This window comes from Vigna radiata, chromosome 7 (assembly GCF_000741045.1).
Source record: "Vigna radiata var. radiata cultivar VC1973A chromosome 7, Vradiata_ver6, whole genome shotgun sequence".
Taxonomy (NCBI): Eukaryota; Viridiplantae; Streptophyta; class Magnoliopsida; order Fabales; family Fabaceae; genus Vigna; species Vigna radiata.
The window spans coordinates 51,213,069-51,227,184 of NC_028357.1; the positions used below are offsets into that span (position 1 = coordinate 51,213,069).

Here is a 14,116-nt window from a genome sequence, read left to right on the forward strand (position 1 = left end):
TCAAAGTAATGCAAAAGAAGTCATTATTAACTCCCTCACTTATTGTTTAAGAATGATAATGTTTCATTTAGTTAATCAATCAACCTATATTTAATATAACATCCAAATATATTAACATTAAATTGTATTCAATCAATATTTTAAAATTATATTAACATTAAAATTTAGAGGTACCTAAATAAAATAGGATCAAATATATTTTTGATCCCTTATTTTTAGTGAAAATTAGAATTATTCATTCTTCATAACTTTGGCTCAATTTAGTTTCTTAACTTTATAAATGTGTAAATTTAGTCTTTTTAACCAAATTTTTAGTAAGTTTATTTGATGTTTTAAATACATTTTATGATAACATCTGTGTTGTTTATACCGTTAAATAAACTTAATAAAATTTGGTTAAAAGAATTGAATTCACACCGTTTTAAAGATAAGAAACTAAATTAATCCAAAATTTTTAGATGAAACTAATTTCAATTTTTACTAAAAATTAAATGATGAAAAACATATTTAACCATAAAATATATAATAAATTAATAGGTTATAATATCCTATGGCAATATCTATATAAGCATCTAAGAGTGCAATACGACTAAAACTCAAACACAATTATACTTATTGTAGGAAGACCAATTAATTTTTTTATTGTACTAAAGATTAAAAATTGATTGTGCGTTATATATATAAAAAAACATATATATTTTACTTAAACAAAATAAGATATTATATTTTTTTTATTCATAAAGATTAAATACAAATATTAAACGTTTATATATCAAGTCAATTACAACTAATTTAGATCGGCTTAGTGGATATTGTGATTAATCACTCCATTACTGCAGTTAGGTGTTAACACAGGGCTATTGTGAACTGTTAATTAACTTTAAAAAGGAGATTTAATCATATATGAATTGAAAAAAAAAAATTAACATAGAACAACAAGGAAGGTGGTTTTGAATATTTACGGTAGGATTAGACCAGTTAAAAGAAATTAAACCTCAAGTAATCAAAATAGCTTAAATCTAAAGATGTTATTGCAATCCAATGCCAAACATGACTTATTAGATTTATTCTAAATTAATTAATGAATTAAAAAAAAATCTTTGAATTAAATTGAACAAGAAGAATTTTATTAATTATAATTAATATTCATTGATATAATCAGTTAAATGGTAAAAAAATAACACGGTTAGTTAAATGAAGGGAAAAAAAAGGTTAGTTTTGTCATAATATTATTCAAACCTGAATAGGGTTTGGTTGGTTAACTTAGAAAAGAAGAAAGTGTAAAGATAATTTTTATAACAATGGTTGAAACTGAAAATTGTTGTGTCATTAAGAGATCCACTTTAAAGTTGATTCCCGATCTTAACATCAAATCGTGATGGCGGTCTTATCTGCCTTGCTGCAGTCTCCACTAAGTAATTACAATTAAAAACCCTAATTCTAATATATTAAATTATATTAAATTGAATTAATCATATTTCTTTTTCATAAGCTAAACAATTCATCGATCAAGTACAACTCAATTATTGCATTACTGCCTTCTTTTATCTTTCATTTGCTTTCACCGCTGTACCATAACACATATGAAAAAGGAGATGATTATATTCAAGATAACATAATTAAAAATAAAACGAAGCATAAACCTCAGCTTATAAAATTAAGTTAATTTAAAGTTATACCTTAGATTTAAAGTTTATTTTTTAAATATAATATCAATTATTTAAAAGAATATTTTTTATGACAATTTTAGAATCATCATAAATACATGTAACATAAAAAATTTATATTTTTATGACGGTGGAAGAATTGTCATAAAAAATCATTTCTATATCGATTGGAAATGAATAATCATAGAAAAAAGCATTAAAAATGTTATATCCATCAAAGAAAACTTCCTATGATGATGATTAGAGTTTTAATCTTCATTAAATATGATACTAATGATTAGTGTTACATATGTCATAAGAAATAATACTTTACATGACCAGTTTAACCTTAACCACTATAGAAAGTATATGTTTTTTTTTCATGATTATTTGTTTTGTATTTGTATAATAAATATCCTGTAAAATAATCATAATTCCCAAGCATAAATTTCTAAATAAAATCTTTATTATCTAATATAATACATTATCATAATAAATACCTTACATAATAATCATAATTCCCACAAATTCTCAATTAAAATGTTAATGATATAGTATAATACATGGTCATTTATATAACAAAGACGAGGGTGTCGAGGTCCTCATTAGGGAGTTAATATTTAGTTTGTATATGTAATTTTTGTTGTATGTTATTTTTATGTATTTGGATTTTATTTTAAGGTTTTTAAAATTTTTTAAACTTATATAAAAAAGTAATGTAAATTTTTGAATCATATATACGTATCTGCATTATTTAAAAGAAAAGTGTTTTGATTTAGATTGTAATTTCTATTATATCTTTGTCTTATTCTATACTTGTTTAATTAGTTTTGTTGTATCTCAAATTTAAAAATTGTATTATTTTTTCTAGACAAATCTTATGAGAGACACATGAAGTTGGGAAGAAAATAACATTGATTCTATAATTATTTGGCTTAATTAGAAGAATGAGCTTGTGTTCACTTAGATTGGTTGTTCCCATCCCTATGTATAACGAATGAAAAAGTGAGTAAAAGAGGTTCTAGAATCCTCATGTTCCTAAAAATGCAGAAAATGAGGGTTCGCAAAGTTTTGGGTAGGATTGAAATTTGGGATGCTTTGAAGATTAGCCATGAAATACGATTGACCCTATAGCCAAAGGTTGGTGACCATTTTAACCACTCATAGTAATACTAGTCGACGTAAACACTAACCAAAATAAATAATAATATGTCAACAGTCCACGTAAACACCCCTTCCTAACAGTCATTAATCAATGTAAGAGCTGCTATATTGTACAGATGAAACTTCGTTTTGGTTAAACAAGATCATTTAATTAGCGTACCGAGAGTAATTTTCTTAGAATTTTGAGGAATAACGGTAGGTATTGGGCACTGTTTGATACATATGTAGCTACAGCATGTACAATGAGAGAGAATGTGGTTTGAATTAAGCACACGTTGTGATTGGACTATATAGCAGAAGTTTGGCAAAGGTTTTGGTGGGTAGAAATGGGTGAAGGTAGTTGAAGAGGATCATAGTAGAAGAAAATGTATATCCCAATTAGGGTGTAACATAGACTCAACCCCCTCGTGCACAAATAATTGCAACTAGCCTTCCTAATAAATACTACACATTTTCCCATCCCTTTATACTGATTGATTATGACACTTTTTGGCTGGATTATTGACTATAACACAAAACGCACAATATTGGACTATTCAAGCTCGTATTTACTCTTGGTTTGAGTGAGTAAATACGCGTAAAACAAAGTGGTAGTATTGGATTAAAATTAATATACAGGAAGAAAAAAAGTACATGGTTTTTGGGAGAGTTCATGTTTGTCAAAGAGTTAGCTGTGCATGTATTTATTAAAAATAATATGTGGATGCAAGTTGTGAAAAGCGGAGAAGCCATTTATAAGAGGTGTTCTTGGTGATGAAAAAGAGCTTATAAATTTTGATGATCTATTTTCCGTACTATAGTTCTGAAGAAGGTTTTTCAGTTTTGGTTGAAGGAATCCGTTAATTAATTGGGCTGACAGTTAAGAACAACATGGAAGAAAACCTACCTCCTGGGTTCAGGTTCCATCCTACAGATGAAGAACTCATCACATATTATTTATTAAGGAAAGTGTCTGACGTTAGCTTCACATCCAAGGTTGTTGCTGTTGTTGATCTCAATAAATCTGAACCTTGGGACCTCCCAGGTACACTTTTACACTTCTTTTCTTCATCATCTCTCTTTATTATATACCTGCTTTGATTACGGTTATTTGCAAGTCAGGAAAACAGAAAATATACCTTTTCTGTCTGTGAATTTTCATCATCAGAAGCGTAATTAAATGAGGAAACGAACTTGGTATATGTATATGTCTTGTTCTTCAAACCAATTTCCTCATTTATTTGTGACATTCCTTCTGAATTTTTTGGTGTTGTCTTCTGGAGCATTAATAATACAGTAACGTTAGTACTTTAAAGATCATTTTAATATGTTTTAAAACATTAAAATGAATGTCTGTAAGTATAGTTTTGAGGTGCATGCATGTAGGAATAAGAGAGAAATTTGATGGTTTTGTGATATAAAATAATAGGTAAGGCTTCGATGGGGGAGAAGGAATGGTATTTCTTCAGCCTGAAAGATCGGAAATATCCGACAGGGCTTCGGACGAACCGTGCGACGGAATCAGGGTATTGGAAAACCACCGGAAAAGATAAGGAGATATTTGGCGGTGGAGTTTTGATAGGGATGAAGAAAACTTTGGTGTTTTACATGGGTAGAGCTCCAAGGGGTGAGAAAAGTAACTGGGTTATGCATGAATATAGACTTCAAAACAAGCAACCCTATAGATCTTCTAAGGTAAGTAAATCAATGCATTATGCATTAACATATATATACTATCAATAAATATCATATTCATTTTATAGATACAACAGTCATCAATTCTCAAAAATATTCATTTAATTGATCATAGTTGAAAGTTTTCAATAATTTAATTGTACCAATAATGTTCAAATATCTTATTATAATTATTAATTAAACGTTTTTCTTTAAGGATATTAATTGAAAAGTTAGGAAAGCTATGTTCTTTTTTCTTTGAATAGCTATTAAGAGGAAAAAGAAATCATTATGCGAGTAATTCACAAGGCATATATTGCAAAAAGGAAAACACGTATATATAGCTATTTAAAATAAAATAAAATAAAATAAATAAATGTATTTATTTCGTTTTTCAAAATCAGACACTCTTAAATTTATTACGTGAATTAGATTGGATCATCAAGAATTTACCATTTTCTTGAAATATTCTAATGCATATGCATGTGTGCGTCGAGAAAGCACATGCAATAACTGAGTTTGGAAAATGTTTAAACTTATTTTTGAATATTCAACACATGTATATCTTTTACAACAACATAATCAGCTTTTAAACATCATTAAATAAGTGTATCAATATAATTATGGTCTTCTTGAAATATCACACGCAAACACAGATTCGTGGTAATTTTGGTTGTTTCTTGGTACATCGATAACTTCGTGTACTTAAATATTCATAGAGTCCTATATAACTGAAATAAATTACAATTTATTTACTTAAAATGGAAAAGTGTATTAACAAAAGTTATCTATCATGCATAGTTTTTTATCTGAGATGGTTTTGTCAAATTTTTGCAGGAAGAATGGGTGATTTGCAGAGTCTTCCAGAAGAACTCAGCACCAAAGAAAGCACAGCAGACATCATCCTCTCAACCATCTCAAGAGTCTCCTAGCTCAATGGCGAATGAATTTGGTGATGCAGACCTACCAAATCTGAATAGCATTGGAAATTCATCTAGTGTTGCAGCACAAATTTACAACAGTGGTGATCCGAGCAATGTCAGCACAAACATGAACTTGAACATGAATTGGGCTTCTGCAACTGAGCTTCCATCTCTTCCATGGCCTTCTGGGTTGATGCTGAATCCAAACCTTTCTGTCAATTCATTGCTTCTGAGGGCATTGCAGCTTAGGAGTACATATCAACAAAGAGAAGCTGCAACTGGTGATCACTTTGCAACGTACGTTCCTCACAATAATATTGGAACTGATGATCTCAGTGTCTCAGCTTCTTCCAGAGGTTTAGAACTGCAGGAGCAACCATTCAATATGGACTCCATTTGGTGAAGTGCCTGTGTAAATCATGTAAACCTAGCTTGTGAATTATTGTGCTGCAGATGAAAATGGTTCCATTTATAAGTTCAATAATGGAATCACTTTCTTAAAAGTTGTTAATTACTACCTTTTCAAGATGTTGTAAACATTACTCGTGCATTTGTTGTAATATGTCAAAGTTTATTGGATTTCTCAGTGGTTGTAGCAACAGAATTAACTTGCATCCAAGACTCTACCATACTTTCCACTAATATCCAATTAATATTAATTGGATATTATTTTTAAATTCAAAATATATGTCTCAACTGTTAGATATTTCATTTTCTCTCTTGCTGAAATAGAACGTTCTATAAGATGACAAATTTAATTAACAATTTTTTTATTAATACGTAAAAAAAAGATTCAAATTGTGACACCCGAGCACTGACGAGGGCGGGTAGTGATTGTCAGTGCAAGAGGCATGGACAAGGAGCGGCTCCTGGCAGGCTTCCAGTGAAAGGGACACGTGGACGAATCGAACATACACCGAAATGAGAGAGATCTAAAGACTGTATAGGTATGAGACTATACAATTGAAGGATAACTTAAAGGAATTGATTTGCCTACTTATATCAACAAATGCATTTGCTTTTCGGTAGCCTAACTTATAAGAACTCCATGGTTAAGCGTGCTTAGCCTTGTGTGAGGACAGTCAGCAGTCTCTGTAAGTTGCCAGATCGTTACACAAATAATGGTCAAGTTACACAAATAATGGTCAAGGCTAGAAAAATAATTTTTAGATTTCTTATACAAGAAAGCTTAAAAGTTTAGTTAGAACAAGTAGAAAGACGAAAAAAAATTGACACGGTAAACTATGTTATATATATTGTGTTTCAGTTTTATACCTATTGTTGAGACATGAATTTTGTACTAATATATGTAATTTTCTGTATACTACATTAGTTTACTTTGAAATAAACTAAATTCATATTTAATGTGATGTGTGAGATTTGATAGGGAAGTAAATGACTAATTAATGATTATTTTAATTATACTTAGCCACGCAGGAGAATTTTAAACAACATACTTTTCATTATAATAAAATTTTCGATGAAAAAGAATTGTGAAAAAAATAATAATTACTAATAAAATATTTAGCACATTATAAATTATATTGAAAGTATAGTTAATTAAGTTCGTAATATTTATTATTATTATTATATATGATTATATAATAATAAATATTCTTACAAATTACTCAATTTTTAGTTTACGTGTTACTTATAGATGAAATTCTTTATTATGGAATATACAACTTATAATATTTTATTATGGTTTGTAAAATCGGTTATCGGTTTTCTTTTTTATTTTTTCACAAAATGTGAAAATTTTATATATAATAACTTAGTAATATTTAATATTAATATAAAAGAAACATGTTATTCGGATATGCAGAAATCATCCAACCTATGTTGATAAAGATATGTTGAAGAAGTGCTAGTTCAAGTTTGGAAATATAAATAGTTGCTTCTAAATATAAATATCAACCTGGACTTAAAATATGAATTTTTGGAATAAATTAAGGGATGTATTTCTAAAATAAACTCTAGAATGTACATAGAATTTCAATTAATCATCTCAAAGTGAGTTGTGTTGTAAGCAAACTTAACATCCCACAAATATGTATAAATAGAAAATATACAATCATTGGTAGGTTTCTTCTATTTTTCAAAATAAAAATGTCAAAATACTATAATTCAAAATAATATATATAATCTCAAAATATAGTATTATCATTTATTCACATGTACAGACAACCAACCACATACAAGACACAAGAATAAGTTTATTTAATCTTGTAAAATTCTATCATATACCTTTATTATAAAATAGTATTAAATAGACACAAGAATAAGTTTATTTAATTTGGTCTCAATTATATTTAAAGAACTAAAACCAGTTAATATTTTTTTATTTATCCAACTTATATTCAAATAAAATTCTATTTATTAATAAATTTTAACGTAACTCATAAAATATACAATTTAATCTCATAATTATAAAATACTTTCTAAAAGAAAATGAAATCATTGACACTGAATAATATTTTTTTGTAGATAAAAAAGTTGTCTTTCTAATCAGTGTCTGTGTAATATTGGTCAATATATCGATAACGCTTTAATTAAAAGTAACACGTCGATTAAAAATCACAGTAAAATTAGTCATAATACTTTTACTAAAATATTCTTATCTTTAATTTCTTAACTCAAATACAGAAACAGTTATCAACTTTGACCTAAATAAAATTGATATATTATGAGTTAGCAATGTCATGTGTGAGCACGATTCATTTACAAAGACAAGCCTGATAAGATGTTTAACTTTATTTATTAGGTTAAACAAGCATGCATTTAATAATTTACAAATATATATAAGCTTATCTAGTTATATTTGGGGTTATACCTAGCACTAAGAAGAATAAAAAGCATCCGTATGGCATGGGGTCAGAATGTACAAGAAAACATTGATTATCCATGCCTCAAGAACTTTGAAGGAATAGGACTCCACATATGCCTTTCTTAACTGCAGACAGACCATCCATTCAAACTGCTGTCAGCAAACCTGCCTCTTCATAACCCAAGATACTATGCTGGAAATTAAAAGGAAAAGACTATGTCGAATTTATAAAACCACAAAAAAAACTCAAGAAAATTTGAGATCAATTTTTAAAATTCACAATTATGAACCTACAAGCGATCGAAAGCAGAGTTTATATATACCTAGCTGTCTGCAGGCAATGGCAGAAGTCACTCAGGAGGAACTAACTTCATTGCAAAATGTAAACCTGTCTTCATAGATAAGAAATCCTTCATTTTCAAAGTACTAAAATTCAGAATTCTTATCATTGTAATCACTGTATTCCTCGCCATTGAAATCACCATAATTGTCATCTCTGTCAGAATTCATCCTCACTCTGCAGAACAACCCCACCAGCAGATAGTTAATTTTCACTCTGATAAAAAACTAATTTGCATTTCAGTTTCTTTTCGTCAATCGTTCACATCTTCAGCCTCTCTCATATGATAATAAATTTAAATATAAAATATCACTGGACACTAGACCTTTTATAAGAAACTGATTACAATTACAAGAAAATACTATATGCAGGTGTTATTGTTTCGCGTTAAAATGAAATTACAAAGAATATGATAAGCGAATACTTTACATGCGACCAATTAATCCATTTAGGTAAATATAAATAATGAAATTATGATAATTGAGTACTTACTAGTTCTTTTTTCATTTTTTCTATTTTCTCCCCCAATTCAGTTACATGCTGACTCAGAGCCTGCACAAGTTATACAAGATCAAACACCACAAATACAAAATGAGAAAAATAGATATGTAATTTAAAAAAGTAAAATAAAATTGGAACCTCATGCCGTTGCATGGCTATTGACCGCTGCAATGCCTTTGCCTTTGTTAGAAGGTTTCTAGGCCTTATAGTCATAGGTCGCCTATAATTCTTTCCACGATAGTAAATAAGAGAAAATCCTTTAGGAATTTCATCTATTGCTACTAGTATTCCACCACTCTCATATTCCAATAACCTAGCTGTGTCTTCAACAAAAGCAAGGGTCTTTTGTTTTGTTATTAATTTAACAAGTTCTCGATGCCTCCAGTGAAGATGCATATTCTCAATGACACCATCGAAAACACCACGTATACCTGCAGATTATCATTAACAGCTGTTCATACTGGGCATCATTGTAATAAAGAAACTTTTATACAGCCACATGTTACTCACCAAGAGGCAAGTATGCCTTCATTCTTAAACCAACTGAACGGAACATAACACGTTCTTCATCTGTGATTGTTTCCTTGTCATAATCAGGACCAGCTGGAACCAAAGATACTTCTATTTTCGCTAATAGCTTCTCTGCTCTAAGCCTTTTGGCTTGGGCCTGTTCATGCATTTAGAGTTTTAAATATTAATTAGCAAATTAAAATTAAACTTGAACTTTATAAAACTGCAAGAAGACAAGCATGTACCCCAGTAACAAGTAAAATGATAAGTTGAAACTTGAAGGATTTACATTGACACTAATCCAGAATTCCAACCTAGGGCTATCTCTAATTAAGTCTTATAAATATTTATGCCCCTTCTAGTGCCACTTCTCATGTCACGGTTCCACTAAAGGATCAGATGCTGAGTTTTACTAAAGACTAATGCACGCAATAAAGTTACCACATTTCTAAGATTCAAAAGCCCCTCATGCCAAGCTGAACTTTATAGACTGAGTGACAAGGGTCGTTAAATATTTTTTTCTACACCAAATTATTGAAAGGTCCATTCGAAAGCTTTCATCACTAAAATATAACCCCTAAAAGGCAAACATAACATCCTAAATTTTTGGAAACCTAAAAGTAGGTTACAATATTTAACTCCAAGAAGTCAAGATCTTGCAACGAAAGGAGATCCAACAAAAATATGACATCTCAATAGTTCCACTGATAATGACCCAACAACAACCTAATGGTAATCTGCAGAATATTCCAACAAGCCTCTTCACAGTGAAAGTGTGAAGCAAACTACTCCAGTTTGATTCCAACAAGCAAGGCACTATCAATATAACACAATTACTTTCCCAAGCATATATAACCTTCACAAAACCAGTATAGATACTTACAACAGCTAGTTTACATTCAATTTTTTTGGCAAGCTTAGCATTCTTGGCTTTGGCAACCTCTTGCCTCATCCTCTCACGTTCTTCAGTAGATATATCCCTTCCCCAGCATGCCTGAGCCTCATAGAACTCAGCCAATGATCCTGCTTGGGATTTTGGTTCATCTTCCCTTGAAGGAGCTATGTCATGAACTTTGCACCGCACCTTCTCCTCAACATCCTGCACATGTTTTGTCATTTCCTGTCTTTCAGCAATAACAGCAGCCACACTGGTTGGAACAAAGTCCTTCCCACGATATATTACAATGTAATATTTGTTCCGCAGGAGTAAAGTACCTCCTGTTAATTTCTGAACCATGAAAGAAAAACAAACTAGTCGATGAGCATGAGTTAGCAACAAAAGAATGCACCATTTGACTATGTAAATAAAATTTAGCATTTACACACATACTCAATGCAGAAAAACAGATTAGCATCTTTAATATAATATTTCCTTTGTATGAGAAAATAAAAATAGTTCAACACTACCTAGTAAATGATATTTTGACAACAATTGGAGAAAATGGATTAGCTCAAGTATATATATATAAAAAAAAATAAAAAATCAGTATACTTCGTTTTCTTATTTGCTAACTGAAACAGTTAATGGAACAGGCAAACTGACTAATTCTCAAAGATAAAATCATAGAGAAATTGTAAATTTTGCTGGTGACTATTGGTTATTATAACTCAATTAACCAAAACTGTAGCCAACAGCTTCAGAAAAAGAATCAAGGATACTTAATTCTAACAAATACCATATTTGGTGTGCACCATTGAAGACTTAAGGGGCCTTTGACATATTAACCGCACCATTAATTCTCATAATTCAATCGTTCTGTTTTTCCATTTTATTAGGCTCAGCAACCCATTACACATTTTCAACTCAATAGTCAGTACTCTGTTCACAATATATACTCTTCTTTACACATTCACAATTGCACAAGCAACTAACACCAAATATGAAATTACAGAGCACAAACCTTCAGCTCCTGAGCCATCAGTTCATTGTTTGTATTCACAATACCACGCTTCACTCCAATCTTTGCAACTAAACTTTTCTCCCACAGCCTGAGAATAGCAGATGCCAGACCTTGAAGATTTCTATTTCTCCCTACATAAAGATCAGCACAAAATTCATATTAGTAAAAGGAACAAAAATTCAACAAAACAGCATAGCAGCCAAACATTACCCAAGGCAAAGTGACAAGGAAGAGATTTAGCAAGTTTCCGCATATTCGTGAGTTCATCATTAGTCAGTCGTGGATGCATTCCAGCAGGAAGAAGCCTAAGAGGCGTCTTGTAACCAGGAACTGTGGGGGGAAGTAAATCAGCATCAATTGGAAGTATTCCGGTGCCCCACCATTCAACAAAACGAGGACCAAACCCATCAAGCATCCTGTTAAACTCCACTTCTTCTGGAGTCATGTTCTCCTCCTTCCAGAAAACTGCCTCACTCTTTGCCAGCAACAGTGCCGCATCCCCGTCTGATGGCACGGGAATTCGATCATCTCCTTCCTTTTCAATCGGTTTCATCGGCCCTTGGTAATTTCTACCTCGGTACACCCACATATAACTCCCCGACCTCCATATAACTAACCCTCTAGTTCTACACTGCGAAAGGTCACAACAATTCAGTTCACAAATTATTTTTAACACTTAACACAACATGATATATCCTTTCCCACACCAAGCTTAAGTAGGTGCAAGGATTCACATTGAATCATTCAAAAATCATATTGACTAAAGTAATTTCAAGTAAATGTTCATATGTTTGGTATCATGTTGAGAATTTGATTTCGAAACTAAAATTAAGTTCTAAGTTAAAAAAACTGTAGGTGACTTGCATTGCATTAAATAAAAAATCTTATTCAGAAAGTTGAATTTTACTACTAACTTGCTATTACTATAAAATATCAAATGTAAATCACCAATTTTAACAAAACTAAATTTCGCAATCAGTTCCATTTAAAATCAATTTTGCAAATGCTCATCACTCAAACACAAGAACATTAGTTATTAAAACAAATAGGGATTGCATTGTGAAGGAAAAAACCTCGACAATTTGATGAGCCAACTTCATGTTCTGAGCAAGAAGCTCGTGAAACTTGAGTCTCACCAGCTCGCAGTTGCTCCACTGCCGGTGAATCTTGTCGAGCACGGCTCGCGTCAGGCCAGCTTGGGGGATAGTGACCTTCTCCTTAAGACTCATTCCCAGCGTTCGCAACCGCCGCAGCTCCTCCTCCTCCAGCGTTTTCTCCGCCAGTGTCACTGCATTAGCATTCTTCTTCTTTAGTTTCTCCTTCTGCTGTTCCTCGTGCTCCTCGAACTCTTCCCCCTCTCGCTTGTCCCACGGCAAAAGCACCTCATCGGGACGAAGCCATTCGCGACGCAGGAAATCGTCGTCGTCGGCGTGGTCGGCGGAGGCTAACCCTAAGTTGCGCAAACGTAGGGCGATTCTCTCGATGGCGTTGGTGGTATTGTCAGAGTGGCGAAGAGTGGGAATAGGGGCGAACAAATCATCGTGGTCTTCGTGGCAAGTAGTTGGGAGAGAGGAAAAGGTGTTGAGAGCACGAACGCGAATGCAAATTCCTACTGGGAATGTGAATTTGAATTTGGAAGAGGCGAAGAGAGCGTAGGAAGAGGGTAAAGCGTTCAAACGCATTTTCAGTTACAGCAATCACTTTTCATTTTCACTTTCAATGGAAAGAATCAAAACTCAAGACAGCCAGAGAAACTGTCTAGATTCGTGTTTCTGTGGGAACTGAAACTGTACAACACATTCTAGATAATTTATTCATACCGTTAAGTTAATATCTTTTTGTCTATGTCCTATAATACGTACCCCTATAACTATGGAATCGATAATTTCGTTTAATTAATATACATGTTTCTCATTCTTCTATATCTCTAGAATCAATAGAAGTTCAACAGATATTTCGCATTCATTTCCTTGTGAAATTTTAAATTGAATAAAAACAAAGTTTAATACATTTTGAACTTTAGTATAAAAGACTAATAAAAAAATATTATCATAACTAGCATAATATAATTAGTATGACTGTGTTAACATATTTATTAAAATAAATAAAAATTGAATACATACAATAATTTTAATTGGATCCCGATATGTTAACAACGTTATTTGACAACGTTTTTTGACAACCACAGGTGTCAGCAATGTATTGGATGATTTAATTATTATTTTTTGAGTTTAAAAACCGATTTGAAAAAAGGGAGTTTGTGTTGTTCCAAAAACACCCTTAGTCATTTGAGTCAGTCTTTCTCCTTCGTAGTACTCTCTCTCTTTCTCCATTTTAGGTTTTCGTTTTTCTCTGAAGCTCTCTGTCTAATGTTTTTGTGTTCTTTCGAAGTTGTTCCCTCTTTGTCCATTTATTGAATACTTTGAAGTGGTGAGCAATCTCTGTGGAGGTTGAGGGATTTTGTTGTTTTTGCCTGTGGAGTTCTACAATACGCGTCTATCATTGTTGGATATCTATTTCGTCGAACTTGTTTCCTCTTTCATTCCATGGCTTAAGGTGCTTACAGTACGCCTTGTAACAAACAAGATTTTTACAATGATTTTGCAAGTGATGGAGGAATTTACAGCCATGAAAGCGGTAAGAAGGAAGGA

The 14,116-nt window shown here is 31.5% G+C and overlaps 2 protein-coding genes across 3 annotated transcripts; one reads left to right on the forward strand and one right to left on the reverse strand.

The window, feature by feature from the left end:
- The first annotated feature begins 3,534 nt into the window (after window positions 1-3,534).
- Window positions 3,535-6,019, forward strand: LOC106766585 (NAC domain-containing protein 100). Its single transcript, XM_014651304.2, has 3 exons — window positions 3,535-3,834; window positions 4,219-4,484; window positions 5,301-6,019. The coding sequence occupies exons 1-3, from the start codon at window positions 3,681-3,683 to the stop codon at window positions 5,787-5,789; spliced, it is 909 nt and encodes a 302-aa protein (XP_014506790.1). The 5' UTR covers window positions 3,535-3,680; the 3' UTR covers window positions 5,790-6,019.
- A 2,087-nt stretch (window positions 6,020-8,106) lies between these two features.
- On the reverse strand, window positions 8,107-13,304 carry LOC106765477 (CRM-domain containing factor CFM3, chloroplastic/mitochondrial). Of its 2 annotated transcripts, none has more exons than XM_022784207.1 (9): window positions 12,539-13,304; window positions 11,676-12,096; window positions 11,466-11,596; window positions 10,448-10,792; window positions 9,565-9,721; window positions 9,193-9,485; window positions 9,046-9,105; window positions 8,537-8,730; window positions 8,107-8,339 (listed from the first exon to the last, which is right to left on the reverse strand). In XM_022784207.1, exons 1-8 carry the CDS (start codon window positions 13,145-13,147, stop codon window positions 8,713-8,715), a joined length of 2,034 nt encoding a protein of 677 aa, XP_022639928.1. In that variant the 5' UTR covers window positions 13,148-13,304; the 3' UTR covers window positions 8,107-8,339; window positions 8,537-8,712. The 2 variants fall into 2 exon arrangements, with proteins under 2 accessions (XP_022639928.1, XP_014505604.1); XM_014650118.2 differs by having other exon boundaries at window positions 8,107-8,406.
- Between the last annotated feature and the right edge of the window lie 812 nt (window positions 13,305-14,116).